A 17466-nucleotide genomic window follows, 5' to 3' on the forward strand; every position below is an offset into this window, starting at 1 on the left:
AAGAAAATTGGAAAGACAGAAGGAGACTAGGTTGTTAAATGCCAAACAAAGGACTTTATATTTGATCCTGGAGAAAATGGCGAGCCACTGAGAGTTCACTGAGCAGGGGAATGACATGGTCCAACCTACAGTTTAGGAAAATCACTTTGGCAGTTAAGTGGAGGATGGACCAGAGGCAGAAGAGATTGGGAGCAGGGAGACCAATTAGAAAGCTACTGCAGTAATCCAAGTGAGAAGTCCTGAAAACCTGATCTAGGATAGTGGCTGTTGGAGTAGATAGAGGGACTATACGAGTAAGATGTTGTGAAAGAAATTACACGAAATGCATCTGGCTGGATATGTGGGATGAGCAAAAGAAGGTTGCGTACGAAACCAAGGACAAGAACCTGGATGACCTGGAGTTTGTCCTTGACAGTAATAGAGAAGTTCAAAAGAAGGAGGGTTGAGGGAGAACAAAATGATTTCTGTTTTGGGTTGAATTAGGACACAAAATACACAGTACAAGCTGGAAAACTTAAATTCATGGATTTGTATGATTCAGTTAAGGGGCATTTCTTAGAACAGTCTACATCTGAACATGAGCTCTTGAGGACATGCTTTTAAAAGAATTAAAACTAGGGGCAGCTAGGTGGCGCAGTGGATAGAGCACCAGCCCTAGAGTTAGGAGGACTTGAGTTCAAATTTGACCTCAGACACTTGACACTTACTAGCTGTGTGACCCTGGGCAAGTCACTTAGCCCTACTGCTAGCCAAATAAATGAACAAAAAAAAAAATTAAACTGAAGTTCACTTTAGTGTGCTGCCTTATATTTGGTTATCATTCAAATATTATGAGGGGAAGGGAAAGAGAAAGGAATATATAGCACTTACTATGTGCCAGTCACTGTTAAGTGCTTAAAAAATATTATTTCATTTGATCCTCACAATAACTTTTTGAGGTAGGTGCTGCTATTATCCCCATTTTACAGCTGAGGAAACTGAGGCAGCAGAAGTTAAGTGACTTGATAGTCACATAGCTAGTAACTGTCTGAGGCCATATTTGAATTCAGGTCTGCCTGACTCCAGGCCAGTAGTCTGATGGTTGGTATGGGCCCAGACACAGCCCATGTGTCTGATATCCAAGGATCAATCTAAATAAGTGTGCCAGGGGATTGACGGGGTGGGAGGGGAGGGCAGGGATATCAGGTCATCACCACAAGTCTAGATACCAGGTGATAAACTGTTTTAGCTGTGCCAACCTTGAATCAGACCAAAAGGAATACAAGATGACACTGGGCAAACAATTTTGTTGTTTTAGCTTACCCATTTTTATATTTTTAAAAGTTGTTTATTTACTTTTAAACTTTTTAAAAACCTAATTTACTTTTTTTCACTACTTAATGAATGAGTGTAATGAATAATGTCAATACAGCAAAGAGATATAGTAATGGTGTTAACTAAGGTATGCTTACAGAGACCATCTGGCACTCTAATAATGGTTTTTCTGATGGATGGGCTTTGAATTCAGACCTTATTCTAAAACCTGTACAAGTAAAGTTTGGGTTTTGGGGGCCAAAAGATGCTTTTCACAACAGATTTCACCATAGCAACTTTCTTTTTTTTGGTAGCTCCATTCTGTTTTACTGTTAGCAGAGAATTTCAAAGTGCAGCCAGAATATTTTCACTGTATATGTGAACTTGTTTTCAGAATACTTTTAATTACTATTCATTACATCTTACATTATTATGGTAAGTATAATAAGATACAATTATCCAAGTTTCTAACATTTTTGCAGAACGAGCTGTACACACTATTGTTTGGCATAATTATAATTTTTTACTTTAATTCACGTGTAAGGCTTGATTGAGAGTGATTTTTCTGCTTTATCTTTGAAACATAATAGTATTACATTTATTGACTATTCCAATCATTTCAATAGTCACATTTGAAAAAAAACAAATAATTTTGTTTCACAGTAACAAAAGTTAAGTTCTTGATGTAACAATAGCAGTCTTATTTAAATTAGCATCTTATTTAAAATAATTTAAAATAATTTTCATTGGTGGGAATGATTTTCCATAGCTAGTCCTGCCTACACAAATTAAATCACAGATTTAGACTAAAGGAAAAAAACACCACCCTAAAAACATTTTACCTCACTTAACAAATAGACACAGCTTTTATGAAATATAAAAATCAAAGTTTTATAAATCATGTTTAAAGTGGGCCTAAATAAGGAATCTTAAGATGAGCCCTTTTGTATAACAGAAAAGTTTTTGTAATATAAATAATCATCACCTAATTAGTCTGCCTGGATTTTCTATTACAGGTTTTCTTTAAGTTCCTAATGCATTTAGATTTTGTGGTTTTTTTGAGAAACAGAGTGAGAGTTAGTGAGTCCCTGATTGTTTTTTCCCTATTCTATTCTCCTTCTGCAAAAGAAAATAAATTTTAATTAATCAATTAACCCCCAAGTTAAATCCAAACTTACCTAAAATAAAAATTGCTGGATAGGTCTACATTTTGAAATATTCGCAGATATCTAAAAAAAAAGAAAGAAAGTGAAAAATAGCAAGAAATAAGTCTGTATTCAATCAATATCAGTTCTTTCTCTGGAGATGGACAGTATGCTGCATCATGAGTCCTTTGGGATTGTCTTCGATCATGCATTGCTGAGAATAGCTAAGTCATTCACAGTTTTTCACTGAACAATACTGAACAGCCTAATTAATCTTAAGAAAATAAGCAAAGATCTCCAAGAGAGACCTGACAACTAGAGGAGCAATTTGGAACTATGCCCAAAGGGCTATAAAAATGTGCATACCCTTTGACCCAGCAATAGTACTTCTAGGGCTATATCCCAAAGAGATCATACAAATGGGAAAAGGACCCACATGTACAAAAATATTCATAGCAGCTCTTTTTGTGGTGGCAAAGAATTGGAAATTGAGAGGATGTCCATCAACTGGGGAATGGTTGAACAAGTTGTGGTATATGAATGTAATGCAATACTATTGTGCTATAAGAAATGATGAACAGGCAGACTTTAGTAAAACCTGGAAAGACTTGTATGGTCTGATGCTGAGTGAAGTGAGCAGAACCAGGAGAACATTGTACATACACAGGAGAACGTTGTACATACACAGTGACAGCCACGTTGTGTGATGACTAATATTGATAGACTTACCCTTCTCAGCAATACAGGGATCTAAGACATCTTTAAAGGCTTCATGATGGAAAATGCTATCCACATCCAAAGAAAAAACTATGAAGTTTTAATGAAGATCGAAGCATACTATTTGCTACTTTTTTTCTTTTGTTGTGTTTTGTTTCCTCTTTCTGGTGGTTCATCCTATTAGTTCTAATTCTTACTTAAAACATCACTAACGTGAAAAGATGCTTAATAGGAATATATATATGTAAAGCCTACATCAGATTGCATGCCGTCTTGAGGAGGGAGGTGGGGAGCAAGGGGGAGAAAAATTTAAAACTCAAAAAGCTTATGGAAGTGATTGTTGATAAATCAAAATAAATTAATTTTTTAAAAAATTAGCCAAGAAGGGGGCAGCTAGGTGGCACAGTGGATAGAACACCGGCCCTGGATTCAGGAGGACCTGAGTTCAAATCCAGCCCCAGACACATAGCACTTACTAGCTGTGTGACCCTGGGCAAGTCACTTAACCCCCACTGCTCAACCAAAAATAAATAAATAAATAAAATTAGCTAAGAGATAAACAGACATCAATTTTGTAAGAACCTCCCCCATATAAATCCCATTGAAAACCTAAGTGATACAAGCATATGTTGCTTTATTGTGCTTCACAGATGAGTTTTTTACAAATTAAAGGTTTGTGGGAACCCTGTGTTGATCAAGTCATTGATCATTTTTCTAACACCATGTGTTCCCATTGTATCTCTGTGTCACATTTTGGCCATCCTCACAATATTTCAAACTTTTTCATTATTATTATAGCTGTAATGGTGATCTGTGATGGGTGATCTTTGATATTACTACTGTAATTGTTTTGGGGTGCCACAAGTTGCATCCATATAAAACAATGAACTTAATAGATAACTGTTATATGCAGCAAATTTCATTATTGTCTTATTTTAAGAAATTGCCACAGCCACCTTAACCTTGAGCAACCACCACCCTGATCAGCCAGCAGCTATCAACATCAAGGCAAGATCCTCCACCAGCAAAAAGATTATGACTTGTTGAAGGATCAAATAATGATTAGCATTTTTTAGCAACATAGTATTTTTTAATTAAGGTATGTACATGCATTTTTTTAGACATAATACTATTGCAGCACTTAACAGACCACAGTATAGTGTAAAGATAACTTTTATATGTACTGAGGAACTAAAAAATTCATGTGGCTATTGTGGTAGTCTGGAACTGAGCCACAGAATCTCCAAGGTATGCCTGTATAATCAAAGCTAAACTTGGAAAAATGGACTGTTCAAAAGATTAAAGAACATGTGTCAAAATCTTATAACTTCAAACAAGGGACCGTAGCAAAAAGAGTAAATTTAGCATATTAAAGGGGGTTTAATGTAAGAAGTTATAAGATACAGTGTATGTCAACAATAACTAATTCTGGCCCAGTTAATTTGCATATCACTTTAGGTTACCAACTGTTTTGGACACAAAGACAACTACTAAAGTTTCCCCATTTCCCTGGTCACTTCAAATACTGGAACTAAAATTATTTTATATACTTAGATTAAAATGGCAAAGTGAATATTATTCTAATAATAATTTTCAATAAGACCAAGTTTTACCTGCCTATTCTTATACTCAGAAATGTATTCCTTGATTAATTTCAATCTTTACAGTGTGATCTTTGCTGTAAGGCACACCTGTTGTTTGCTATATAAGTCTCAAAATGGCACTTAGCCAAATATAACAAAATAAAACACTACTTTTAAAATAATACACACAACCTCCAAAATAGACTTTATTTCCTTAATCTGTAATATCACAAGTAAAAACAGTTAACCACTAATAGTTACCTAGCTTCATCGGGATGAGTAACTCGCACAGAATCATTTGGTATATAGATCATATTTGTATCTTCTATCTTGTATATTGCATGTCCTCCAATATCTGCCATTTTCCTCCTTTTTGTTATTAATATGATGTAATAACCTTCTAAAAATCTGACAAAACCTATTTCAAAACAGAAGAAAATGCAATGTTTACTTTTTTATGCCTTAAGACTTGGGGGTTAGGGGAGCCAAGATGGCGGAGTGAAAGCAGTGACTTGCTTGAGCTCTCCTCCAAACCCCTCCAAATACTCATAAAAAATGGCTCTAAACAAATTCTGAAGCAGCAGAACCCACAAAAAGACAGAGTGAAACAAGTTTCCAGCCCAAGACAACCTGGATGATTGATAAGAAAGGTGTATTGCACCGGGCTGGGCGCGCAGGCCGCAGCGAACCCGGAGCAGGCCTCAGAGGACTGAATCTTGGGCAGCTGTGGAGGTTTCCAGACTCCTCAATCCACAATGCCAAAGACAACTTAGAAGGTCAGTGGGAAAAGTCTGTTTCTGTGGTGCTGAGACAGGAAGGTGGGTTTCAGCTCCATTCCCAAGAGCGTGGCCCTGGGGGGGCAGCTGCTTCCCAAGCTTCCCCCCACAGACTGAGGGGGAATCCAGTGGCTGATCAGAGAGGGACTGCAGGGATCTCTTTGCCAGTGCTGAGGCAGGAATCTCTTGCTTTGCCCATGTTTGGATCTGGGTCACGGTTCCAGGCGGTGGTGCTGGGGTGAGGAGGAACGCTGGCATGGTGGAGCTTGGAGTGGCTGTGGAAAGGAACCCTTCCCCACAGTTACAGGACAGAAAGGAATACTTGTGGTCACAGGCCAGGAAAGGAGTAAACACCTGCCCCTTATCATACCACCTTGGAAGAACTGAAAATTTACAGGTCCCTACAAGTATCTCTGAAAACAGCTATACAAACCCCTGAAGCTTGGGACAGTACATCTCCACATTGGAAGCAGACTCTTACCTTAACAAAGAGTTTAAAACTCAAGTAATTGGCTGGGATCATGAGCAAGAGCACAAAAAGAGTCAGACATAGAATCTTACTTTGGTTAAAAAGAAGATCAAAATATACAACCAGAAAAAGACAACAAAGTCAAAGCTCCCACATCCAAAGCCTCCAAGAAAAATATGAATCAGTCCCAGGCCTTGGAAGAGCTCAAAAGGGATTTTGAGAAGCAAGTAAGGGAAGTAGAGGAAAAACTGAGAGTGATGCAAGAAAATCACAAAAAACAAGTCAACAGCTTGCTAAAGGAGACCCAAAAAATACTGAAGAAAATAACACCTTAAAAAATAGCCTAACCCAAATGGCAAAAGAGGTCCAAAAAGCCAATGAGAGAATGCCCTAAAAAGAAAAATTGGCCAAATGGAAAAGGAAGTCCAAAAGCTTACTGAAGAAAATACTTCCTTAAAAATTAGAATAGAGCAATTGGAAGATAGTGACTTTATGAGAAATCAAGACACAGTAGAACAAATCCAAAAGAATGAAAAATTAGAAAACAATGTGAAATATCTCATTGGAAAAACAACTGACCTGGAAAATAGATCCAGGAGAGAGAATTTAAAAATTATTGGACTATCTGAAAGCCATGATCAAAAAAAGAGCCTAGACATCATCTTTCAAGAAATTATCAAGGAAAACTGCCCTGATATATTAGAACCAGAGGGCAAAATAGAAATTGAAAGAATCCACAGATCTCCTCCTGAAAGAGATCCCCAAAGGAAAACTCCTAGGAATATTATAGCCAAATTCCAGAGTTCCCAGGTCAAGGAGAAAATATTACAAGCTGCCAGAAGGAAACAGTTCAAGTACTGTGGAAACACAATCAGGATAACACAAGATTTAGCAGCTTCTACATTAAAGGACCACAGGGCATGGAATATAATATTCCAGAGGGCAAAGGAGATAGGATTACAACCAAGAATCACCTACCCAGCAAAACTGAGTATAATCCTTCAGGGGAAAAAATGGTCATTCAGTGAAATAGAGGACTTTCAAGCATTCTTGATGAAAAGACCAGAGCTGAATAGAAAATTTGACTTTCAAATACAGGACTCAAGTGGAACATGAAGAGGTAAACAGGAAAGAGAAATCATAAGAGACTTATTAAGATTGAACTGTTTACATTCCTGCATGGAAAGATGATATTTATAACTCATGAACCTTTGTCAGTATTAGGGTAGTTGGAGGAAAAAAATATGTATGTATGTATATGTAGATAGAGGGCACAGGGTGAGTTGAAGATTAAGGGGTCATATCTGGAGAATAAAATTAAGGGATGAGAGAGGATTATACTAGGAGAAGAAGGAAGGGAGAGGTAGAATGGGGTAAATTATCTCACAAAAAAAAACAGAAAAGAAAAGTCTCTTACAGTGGAGGGGAAATGGGGGAAGGTGAGAGGGAATGAGTGAATCTTATTCTCATAGGATTTGGCTTAAGGAGGGAATAACATACACATTCAATTGGGTATGGAAATCTGTCTTACCCTACAGGAAAATAGGGGAGAAGGGACAAGAGAGCAGGGGGATGATAGAGAGGAGGGCAGATTGGGAAAGGGTAATCAGAAGAAATACTTCTGAGGAGGGACAGGGTCAAAAAAAAATAGAATAAATGGGAGGGCAGGATAGGATTAAGGGAAATAGAGTTAGTTTTTCACAGCATGTCTACTATGGACATGTTTTGCGTAACTGCACATGTACAACCTATATTGAGTTACTTGCCTTTTCAATGAGGGTGGGTGGAAAGGGAGGAAGAGAGAAAATCTGAAACTTAAAGTTTTAAAAACATATGTTTAAAAAAAATGTTTTCACATGCTACTGGGAAATAAGAAATACAGGAAATGGGGTACAGAAGTCTATCCTGCCCTACAGGAAAATAGAAGGGGAAGGGGATAAGAGAAGGGGAGACAGAAGAGAGGACAGACTAGGGGAAGGGATATTCAGAATGCATGCCATCTTGGGCTGGGGGGAGGCGGGAGAGGGGATGAAAATTTGGAATTCAAAAACTTGTGGGAGTGAATGTTGAGAACTAAAATAAATAAATTTATATTAAGGAAAAAAAAAGACTTTGGGGTCAAGGAGAGAATACAACTCAGGAGAGCTATTTACTATGGCAAGGAGGAGCTGTAATCTGGGTCAGTGGAAGAAGTATCCACCCCCAATGAAATTGCAGATTTTTAAAGTATCAAAATTGACAATGAAAGAGTACTTTTTTTATTTTCATCAAATAAACATGTGTAGAGAATCACAGACTCATGATATGATTCTGACTTAGCAGTACCATTTCTTCATGATTCAAACACTACTAAAATGAGAAATTTCTTTAAGTACCATACTACAGAGTGATATTTGCTATCACTCTCAGGGATGGAAGTCAGGAGCTACAGAGATTTTGCTTTATGTTCTATTTGTAATTGATGATATAACTTTGAGCAAGTCACTTGAGCAACCAATCTTATTCTCCTCCATTTACAGATGATGAAGCTACCATATGGACCAATTTATACTACCCATACAAAACTGATAATATAAAGATTCTTTTAGAATTCTATGATCCATATGGACAAAATATACGTAAGTATACATTTTGTTTTTTAAACCTGCAAAAACATTCATCTGTATGTGTATATTTCTGAAATCATTCATAATTTTATATTTCATATTGGCTCTCACCTCCCCATGTTCAAACACATCTGACAAATAAAATGACAAGCAACAGGAAGATATAAAAAATAGAAATAAAAAGATTGTTATAAACTCACTAATAGTAAAAAGTAAAAGTTATATTTTAGTTGAACAAAAGACAAATAAAACATCTAGTAGAAATATTCAATTGGATTTACATAATAAAAATTTCACAAGGAGAGTCTCCCTTCTCTATGTTTCCTTTTAAATTTATTTATTTTTAATTAGACAAGAAATTTTCAACCAAACACATCCTATCTACTTGAATCTTAGATGAAATGATCTTTTTAGTTCCAATCTAAAGTGTATCATTTGGATTCTCCCTTTATATTCCTGGAACAATGAAAGGGGAGTTAGGTGGCATAGTGGACAGAGTGCTGGGGCTTGGAATTGGGAAGACCTGAGTTCAAATCTGGCTTCAGAAACTTACTAGATACGTGACCCCAGAAAAGTCACTTAATCCTGTTGGTCTCAGTCTCCTCATCTGTAAAATGTGCTAGAGAAGGAAATGGCAAAATTACTCCAGTTTATCTTTGTCAAGAAAATCCCAAATGGGACTGATGAAATAAATGAAATGATGAAAAATAAATATGTTTAGAAAAATAGGCTCCTTTAGATCACTGTAAGAATCTACATTGTAAGAAGATCTATAATTATTTTTCTTCACTTTTGGTCCCAATCAGCTGAAATGTCATTCAGTCCAATGTTAATTTACAGATGAGGAAATTGAGGCCCCAAAAAAGTGAGCTGACTTGCCCAAGGTTATACAGAGAGTAAGTAAAAAGCTAAGATTTAAAAACAGAACCTCTGACTCTAAATCCAGCTCTTTCCACTATACCATAATGCCAGATATAACAACCAATAAAGGGTTTTAAGAAAGCAAGACATCCAATTAGCTTTTTTTAATAATATTTTATATTTTCCCCAATTACATATCAAAACAATTTTTAATATTTGTGGAATTTGTTTTAGGTTTTGAGTTCCAACACTGGATTACCCCCAGCATCTGCTTCCTTTGCTCTTCCTTGGGTACCGCGAAAGTCACAGAGTCATTCTCGGTGTACTACAGATTTATGTTATCTAATCTTAAATGTGCCGTCATTGCAGCAAATAAATCATTTTTCTCTTTCCTAACTGCATGTCTAATTTCCCCACAGAGGCAGTTCCAAACTTTCTCTGCTCTGCTTAAGACTCCCATACTAACCACTCCCTCCCATACTCTCAATAGAAGATCTTGCCTCATATTTTACTGAGAAAATGGAGCCATTCACTATTAGTTCCCTCTATTTTCCTTCTCAATATCTAAAGACTTCTTAGAATTACCCCCCCATTCTTTCCTGCCTCATTCTGATGAAGAGGTAGCCCTTCTCCCTACTAAGTTACACCCTTCTACTTATACCCCTGATCCCATCCCCTCCTATCTCCACCAGCAGACTACCCCCATCATCGATCACACCCTGTCTCTTTCTTATGTTCAATACAAAAGAATTATAATATGCAAACAGCAGTCTGGAAGTATTTAGTACAAGGCCAAACAGGCTTACAAAACTCAATAGTCCTTGGAGACGTTACTATTATGACAGAGTACAATAACCAATGTTCTTCAATACATGGTATTCCAAAAGCACTAGTTCAGCAGCAGCAATAAGCGTATGCTTGCTCCTTCCCACTTCCAGTTTGTGCCTTTGCCGTCCTTACTCATTAGCCTCTCCTGTTTTGAGGTTCATTCCAAACATCTTTACTCTAAGATCCAGATCCTTATGAAAGTCATCTACAGGCCTCCAAATCATTCTCCCTCCATTCTTGAGAAGGTGAAGACCTACCCTGAAGTCTTTCTCTCCATTCTGAGAAGATCAAATTTATTCTGAATCATTTTTCATTAATCCTATTTACAATTAATTGATTTTGTCCTATAACTGCCTAAGTCATGGTTCTTTGTCTCTGACCTTAGTTCAGAAATTCAAATGGCTTAAAAAAAAAAAAGAAATTTAAAAAAAAAAGAAATTCAAATGGCTTGAAGTGAGTTAAGTTTAGAAATCTAGTTCATTGTTCTATTCTTGCCTCAAGGAAATCTATCATCCTTTGGAAATGCAGGTCAATACCACGGAGTCGAGTCTCACATCTTTACATCACCAAGCTATCCTTCAAGGATGTCTCTAGTTTGTTATCCAAAGAAGTCTGGTCCACTATCTCTAACCTTGCAGGTGAACTTTTCTTGGTCACAGGAGGGAAGGAGGAGGTTGTTGTTAGCCCCTCATTCCCAATTTCCAACTAACCACATTGTCCTTGCTCCTAAAATGCTGCCAACTCTGTAACCAGTTGGATGATTTCCTCACCTAGCCTGTTCTGTTCTTTATTCTATGCTTATAAAAAGGAGTTGTGTCTTGGTCTAGGAAATCTTTGGCTTCAATGAGGCATCCATTGACCTACTTTATTAACAGATCACACACTGCTAATAAACTATTAGTATATTACAATGCTCAGAGAAAACATGCCTTAGTCTACTTTTGATGGAATTTCTCTCGTGACCATTCCTAACCCTGCCTGTATAGTTCAGGACTTCAATATATACACAAAATATATTGAGATGCCCTCCCACACTGTGGCCTCCCAGTTCATCAGCTTCCTAAACTACCATGACCTCCACATCTTCACTCTACCTCAACCCAATCCAGAGAGAGCCATATGTTTAATCTGAAAACTAATTATAACTCCATGATCCAGAATGCTGAAACTCCACTCTGAAAACAGACTTCTAGCTTTTAACCTTGGAGGCCATCTGGTCCAAGCCCCTTATTTTATAGATTAAAAAACAGAGACCTAAAGAGGTTAAATGACTTGGCAGGGCTAGAATTTTAACTTAAATTAAAGAAACAGAGAAAAGACAGAAAAAAAAGAGAGGCAGAGAAAGAAAGAATTACAGTAATCAAAGATTATTAATTTAGAGCAGGAAGGTGCCCTTTAGGCCATCTGGTACAACTATCTCATTTAACAGATGAAGAAATGGAAGCCCAGAGAGATTAAGTGAAAAGGCTAAGATTTGAACTCAAAATTCATTACTCCTTGCATGGTACAGGGCTGCCTCAAAAAGAAAAGAAGAAAGAGGCAGAAAAAGGGGATGGGTGACAAAAGAGGAAAGTAAAGAAAAAAAGGACAGCAGATAAAAGAGAAAAGGAGAGAAAGAATCCTACTAGATTATAGATTCAGAGCTAGTAGGGACCTTACAGGTCATGGTCAAATGAACCTTGCCTCATCTGCCTCTAGGAAGGGAAAGAGATCAACAAAGAGATAGGCTGCCCCTTTCATTTATCTTCTCAGTTCCAACTCAACAGCCAATTAGGGAACTTTTAATCATGACACAGCATAAACCCTTCAGTCATACATGCAACCAAGCAGAAATAACTATGCATGTTCCAAGGAATGGGCCCTAGAGGACAGTCCATATGTTACATCTTATTATTAAAGATGACAATAAATATAAATGCTAACATTTATATAGCACTTTCATTCTCAAAGTACTTTTTGATCCTCACCACAGTCCCATGAGGTAGGTGTCTACATATATTAAATCCACTTTCTAGATGAAGAAACTGAGGGTCAGAGAGGTTAAATGAGTGGTCCACAGGCAGCATTCAAATCCAGGTCCTTCTGACTCCTAGGTCCAATACACTTTCCACTACACTTCCCCCAACTATCATGCCTTGTGTGTTAGTTATGTCTTCCCAATTAGATTGTAAGCTTAAGGGAAGAGAACATATATTTTACTACTTTGCATCCCTCAAAGCACTTAACACAATGCTTAGTATAAAAATGGCTTAAAAATACTTGTTAATTGACTGATTAGCAGATAACAATGTTTGATTGACTATTCAAACCACAGGTGATGATTTACTGTACTAAACCTGCAGGCTCACTAGACAGATATGACTACAGAAGGCATTTTAAGGAAGAGGCATATTCCTTACCAACAACACCAAAAGCTGACACAGCTCGAAATAAGCCAGAGGAGCCTTTCTGTCCCATCTTTGTCCTGTTTCCTAGATCCAAGCGGCCAAGAAGCTCCCTCACTTCTTGTTGAGTATATACATGCTAAAAATAAGCAACATTTAGGTTAGCGACTTCTTCATTTGGTTGTTTGATCACATGCACACAAAAAGTAAAAATTATTCAAGCAACAAAGTTTCTTTATAAAATAGCTAAAACACAAAGCTTCACTACACTCAGCTGCAATTTTTTAAGTATCAAATTCTTATGTAAATATTTATACAGTTTGCTATTGAATTAATACATAATTCCAAGGTAAAAAAGTGTCAAAATCTGGCCTCTGTTTTCCTATTCTCTATAGTTCTGTCCCAAGACAAGAGCACTTGAATATAAGCAACATACTTCATTTCTCATTTACATGGCAAAATCATAATTGAGTTTAGAATAATTATCATAAATTCTAAAATTAACCTCACATTTTCACATTTGTAAGGGACATACCTTATCATCAATGATAACCAAATCTTTCGGTTCAGTTCGATCGATTTTCAAGACTCGGTACTTGGTTTCTGCATGATTACTCCCAACGAGGAAATATCTCTGTTAAAAATGTCAACATTTCAAAAAAAGCCACTTGTTAGGCAGGTTTTTATCACATAATCCTTTACACACATTCTTAAATTTACAAATATGTATTAGATTTTAAAAAGAAATACATCAACATGGTTTGCTGAAGGCTGATCCTATTTAAAAATTGGAAGGCATACAAAGTGGGCCAAAATGGTTAGTTCCAAAACTGTGATATTCTTTGTAAGTTCCTAACAAGCAATTTTTCTAAAATTCTAAATTTTTATAGTGCTATAATCGTTTTAAGTCACGTCTTCAGTTGTGTAGTCAATAAACTGACCCAACATACTGGATGTTTTCCTCCTCCAATGAAGAAAAGATTTTTTTTCTTCACTAGTGAAATACCTCTAAAAATTACAGTAGCTTTCTTACATAAACATTATGCATGAGAATGAATTAAACAATAAAAACCAATAGGAATAAGGGGAAACTCTTTTGCTGCTATGAAAATGTTTCATGGAGATTTGAGCAAATAAGATTATATTCCAAAACTATTTTTTGAACTCTAAGAAATGAAGAACATAATTAGCAAGAAAGTAAGGTATGAGTCAGTAGTCAGTAGCTGAGATGGAACTAGAAATTAATCTCTCTTCACTACTAAGTCTACTACTTTTTCTACTACACCATACACAGACAGATTCAGGCCAACAGGAGTTCATAAGGAAGCTCTAATCTCCTAGGAAGACAAAAGGCAAGATGTACCTCCATTTTCTTGTGCTTCTCTATCTGAGATAGCAGAAAACCTGTTTGGAATAACCACTAGAAATTGCAGTTTCTCAAGGTATTTAATCCTGAATAAAATTCTTCATTTTATATGTATTTAAAGTTGCCATCCTTCAATAATTCCCCAACAAGTCTGGGATTTAACAACCAACCCAACAGCACTGGAATAAAACCTAATGTGCTACTTTATTTAGCATCTGCCCTACTATTTCCAGTCCCAGATGCCAGCTAATCTATAGACTTTCACAGAGCTAGGTAGGAAGAAGTTTCAAAAACATCTGCACCTCAAAGACCTCAGGGCTTCTTTGTAAAGGAGTAGCAAAGGAATGTTTCCTTTAAAGGCCCTATAGACAAAAGGAAGTTTAAAGAGATAAGAATATAAGAGACACAATAAATTAAACAAGTATTTCTTAAATATCTACTACATGTCAGGCACTGTGCTAGGCCCTGAGGAAGCAGACAAAAATGGAACAGTCTTTGTCCTCAAGGAGCTTATAGTCTATTGGGGAAGGGATAAGGGGCCATAAACATTAAGTATATAGAAAATATAGGGATGGGGAGGGAGAAGGGAGCAAGCATTTATTAAGTACCCACCACATACAGACATTATGCTAAGTGTTTTTCAAATATTATTTGATCTTAATAACAACCCTGTGAGATAGGTGGTATTTTGATCCCTATTTTACAGTTGAAGAAACTGAGGCAGAGAGAAGTTAAATGACTTACCCAGGGTCACACAAGCCAGAGTGTCTGAGGCCAGATTTGAACTCTGGAAGCTGAGTCTTCCTGACTTCAGGCCCAGCACTCTATCCAATGTGCCACCTAGCTGCCCAAGGGAGGCAGTAGTCAGAAGCATAACAGACTTTGAGGAGGGTACAGTATAAAAAAGAGAAGAATATATAAAAGAGAATAGGATGGTGAGAAATACACAGTTAGCAATTACAATTGTGAATGTAAATAGGATTAATTCACTTGTAAAATGGAAGCGGATAACAGAATGGATTAAAAACCAGAACCAACATGTTGTATACAAGAGACACACTTGAAAAAAGAAAGACACACAGAGTTAAAATAAGGAAGTGGAGCAGAATCTATTATGCTGCAGCTGAACTGGAAAAAGGCAGGGGGTAGTAATCTCAGACAAAGCAAAAGCAAAAATAGACCTAATTAAGAGAGACAATCAAGGAAATACATTTTGTTAAAATATACCATAGACAATGAAGCAATATCAATATTAAACATAGATGTACCAAATGGCAGAACATCTAAATTCTTAAAGGAAAAGTTAAATTACCAGGGGAAAGAAACAGGAAAATTATACTTGGGGTAGACCTCTATTTACCCCCTCTCATACCTAGATGAAATCTAGATAAAACCATAAAAGAAATAAGAAAGAGATGAACAGAATTTTAGAAAAGTTAGATAAGACAGAACTCTGGAGATAATGAATAGGAATAGAAAAGAGTAAATTTTTTTTTGGCTGTACATGGCACTTTAACAAAAACTGACCACATATTTGGGCATAAAAACCTCACAAATACAGAAAAGTAGAAATATTAAATGCAATAAAAATTACATTCAGTAAAGGGTCTTTGAAGCATAGTTTAAAAATTAATTGGAAACTAAATAATATAACCCTAAAGAACAAGTGGGTCAAGGAATAAACCACCAAAATAATCAATTTCATCAAAGAAAATGATAACAACAACAAAACATACCAAAATTTGTGAGATGTGGTCAAAACAGTACTTAGGGGAAATTTTCAATCTCTAATTGCCTATATCAATAAAAGAAAGCAAGAGTAAGTCAATGAATTGGGTATGCAACTTAAAAGAAAAACTAGAAAAGGAGACAATTGCAATAACCTAGGTAAGAAGTGATGAGGGTCAGAACAAGAATGGTGGCTGGCTGAATAGAGAGATAGGGACATATGGAAGAGATGTGACAGAGGTAAAATCAGTAAGATTCAGCAACTGATTAGATGTGTGATATGAGGGTTAGTAAGGAATAGAAGATGACTCCACAATTATGAAATTGGATGGCTAGAAGGATGATAATACTCTCAACAGAAAATGAAGAAGTTCAAAAGTGGGAGAAGTGAGAGAGGATTGGAGAGAACAATTTGTTTTGTTTTGAACATATTCAGTTTGAGGTATTCATGGGAAATGACTAACAGGCGGTTGGTGATGAGGTAAAAGAGCCTTAGGACAGATAGATAAACTGGAGGTCATCTACATAGAGATGATCATTTAACCCAAGGAAGTTAAAGAGATCACTGAAAAAGATTATAAATAAAGAAATGAGGAAAGTCCACGACAGGGTCACGAATTATACCCACAGAGAGTAGTACATGGACAATGATCCAGAAAAGAAGACTGACAGGGAATGGTCTGAAGTGCAGGAAGGGAAATAACCAAGAAAGAAAAGTATCAGGAAAATCTGAAGAGTTCAGTGTACTCAGGAAAAGAGGTGGGGTCAACAATGTCAAATCCTGCAAGAAGGATGAGAATTGAAAAAAGGCCATTGGATTTGGCAATTAAGAGATTATTGGTGACTTTGGAGAGAGCAATTTCAGTTATATGATGAGATTTATGGAAGTTGAGAACTGAAAAAAGTAGAAGTAATACATACAGACAATTTTTTCTAGGATCTTAGATATGAAAAGAGAGTTATGGGACGGTAAGTGCCTTAAGGAGGCTGTAGGGCCAAGTAAGGATATTTTAAGGATCAAAGAGACCTAAGCAAATTTGAAGGTATCAGGGAAGGAACTATAAGAAAGATAGAGATTAAATATTATAGATGGGGATTTACTGAGAGCCTGCCAGAGGCAACAGGAAGGAAATGAATCAAAGGTCAAGGACAGCGGTTGGCCTTTATGAAGGAAAAGGACATCTCTTCATAAGTGACTATAATGAAGGAGAAGAGTTTAGGAGATGATGGCAAGAGGATTTGAGATGTACAATAAAGGAAAAGAGAAAGTTCATGGCAAACTGCCTCTATTTTCTCCATAAAGTATGAGGTAAGATCTTCTCCTAAGAGAGTGGGGAAAAGAGAGGAATAAAAAATTTAAGAAAAAAAGGAGAAGATATGGAATCATTTCTATGGGAAGCGATATAGGGAATTAATGAGGTAGAAACAAAAGGACTGCTTTGCTGCATGAGTACACAGGTGAAGTTAAGTAGCACAAATTCACAGTGCACCAAATCAGCATAGTTGTGTGACTTCCTCCAGAATCACTCGGCAGTAAGTGGGGGGTGGGGAGGGAAATGTTGCTAATGACACAATGTCACTAGGACATTGATAGGACAAGAAGCAAAGAGGAGAGAAGAGAGCTGTTGAACTGAAAATTTTTCACTGGTCACTGTTGGGAACAGAGGAAAGAAAAGTCAAAACAATGGTGGTGGCCTAGGAAAATATTAA

At 36.6% G+C, this 17466-nt stretch overlaps 1 protein-coding gene across 5 annotated transcripts in view; it reads right to left on the reverse strand.

Annotated features, from left to right (window-relative positions):
• Positions 1-17466, reverse strand: part of FIG4 (FIG4 phosphoinositide 5-phosphatase) — a 142554-nt gene that overhangs the window by 109490 nt on the left and 15598 nt on the right. For all 5 annotated transcript variants that reach the window (XM_021008176.2, XM_021008181.2, XM_021008180.2 and 2 more), the window contains exons 2-5: positions 13198-13296; positions 12678-12801; positions 5000-5156; positions 2472-2522 (exon numbers count right to left, since the gene is read on the reverse strand). In XM_021008176.2, the coding sequence (XP_020863835.1) occupies positions 2472-2522; positions 5000-5156; positions 12678-12801; positions 13198-13296 (431 nt within the window). The remainder of the gene's footprint in view (positions 1-2471; positions 2523-4999; positions 5157-12677; positions 12802-13197; positions 13297-17466) is intronic.

The sequence above is a fragment of the Phascolarctos cinereus genome, unplaced genomic scaffold, assembly GCF_003287225.1.
Source record: "Phascolarctos cinereus isolate Bilbo 61053 unplaced genomic scaffold, phaCin_HiC Scaffold_5;HRSCAF=322, whole genome shotgun sequence".
NCBI lineage: Eukaryota > Metazoa > Chordata > Mammalia > Diprotodontia > Phascolarctidae > Phascolarctos > Phascolarctos cinereus.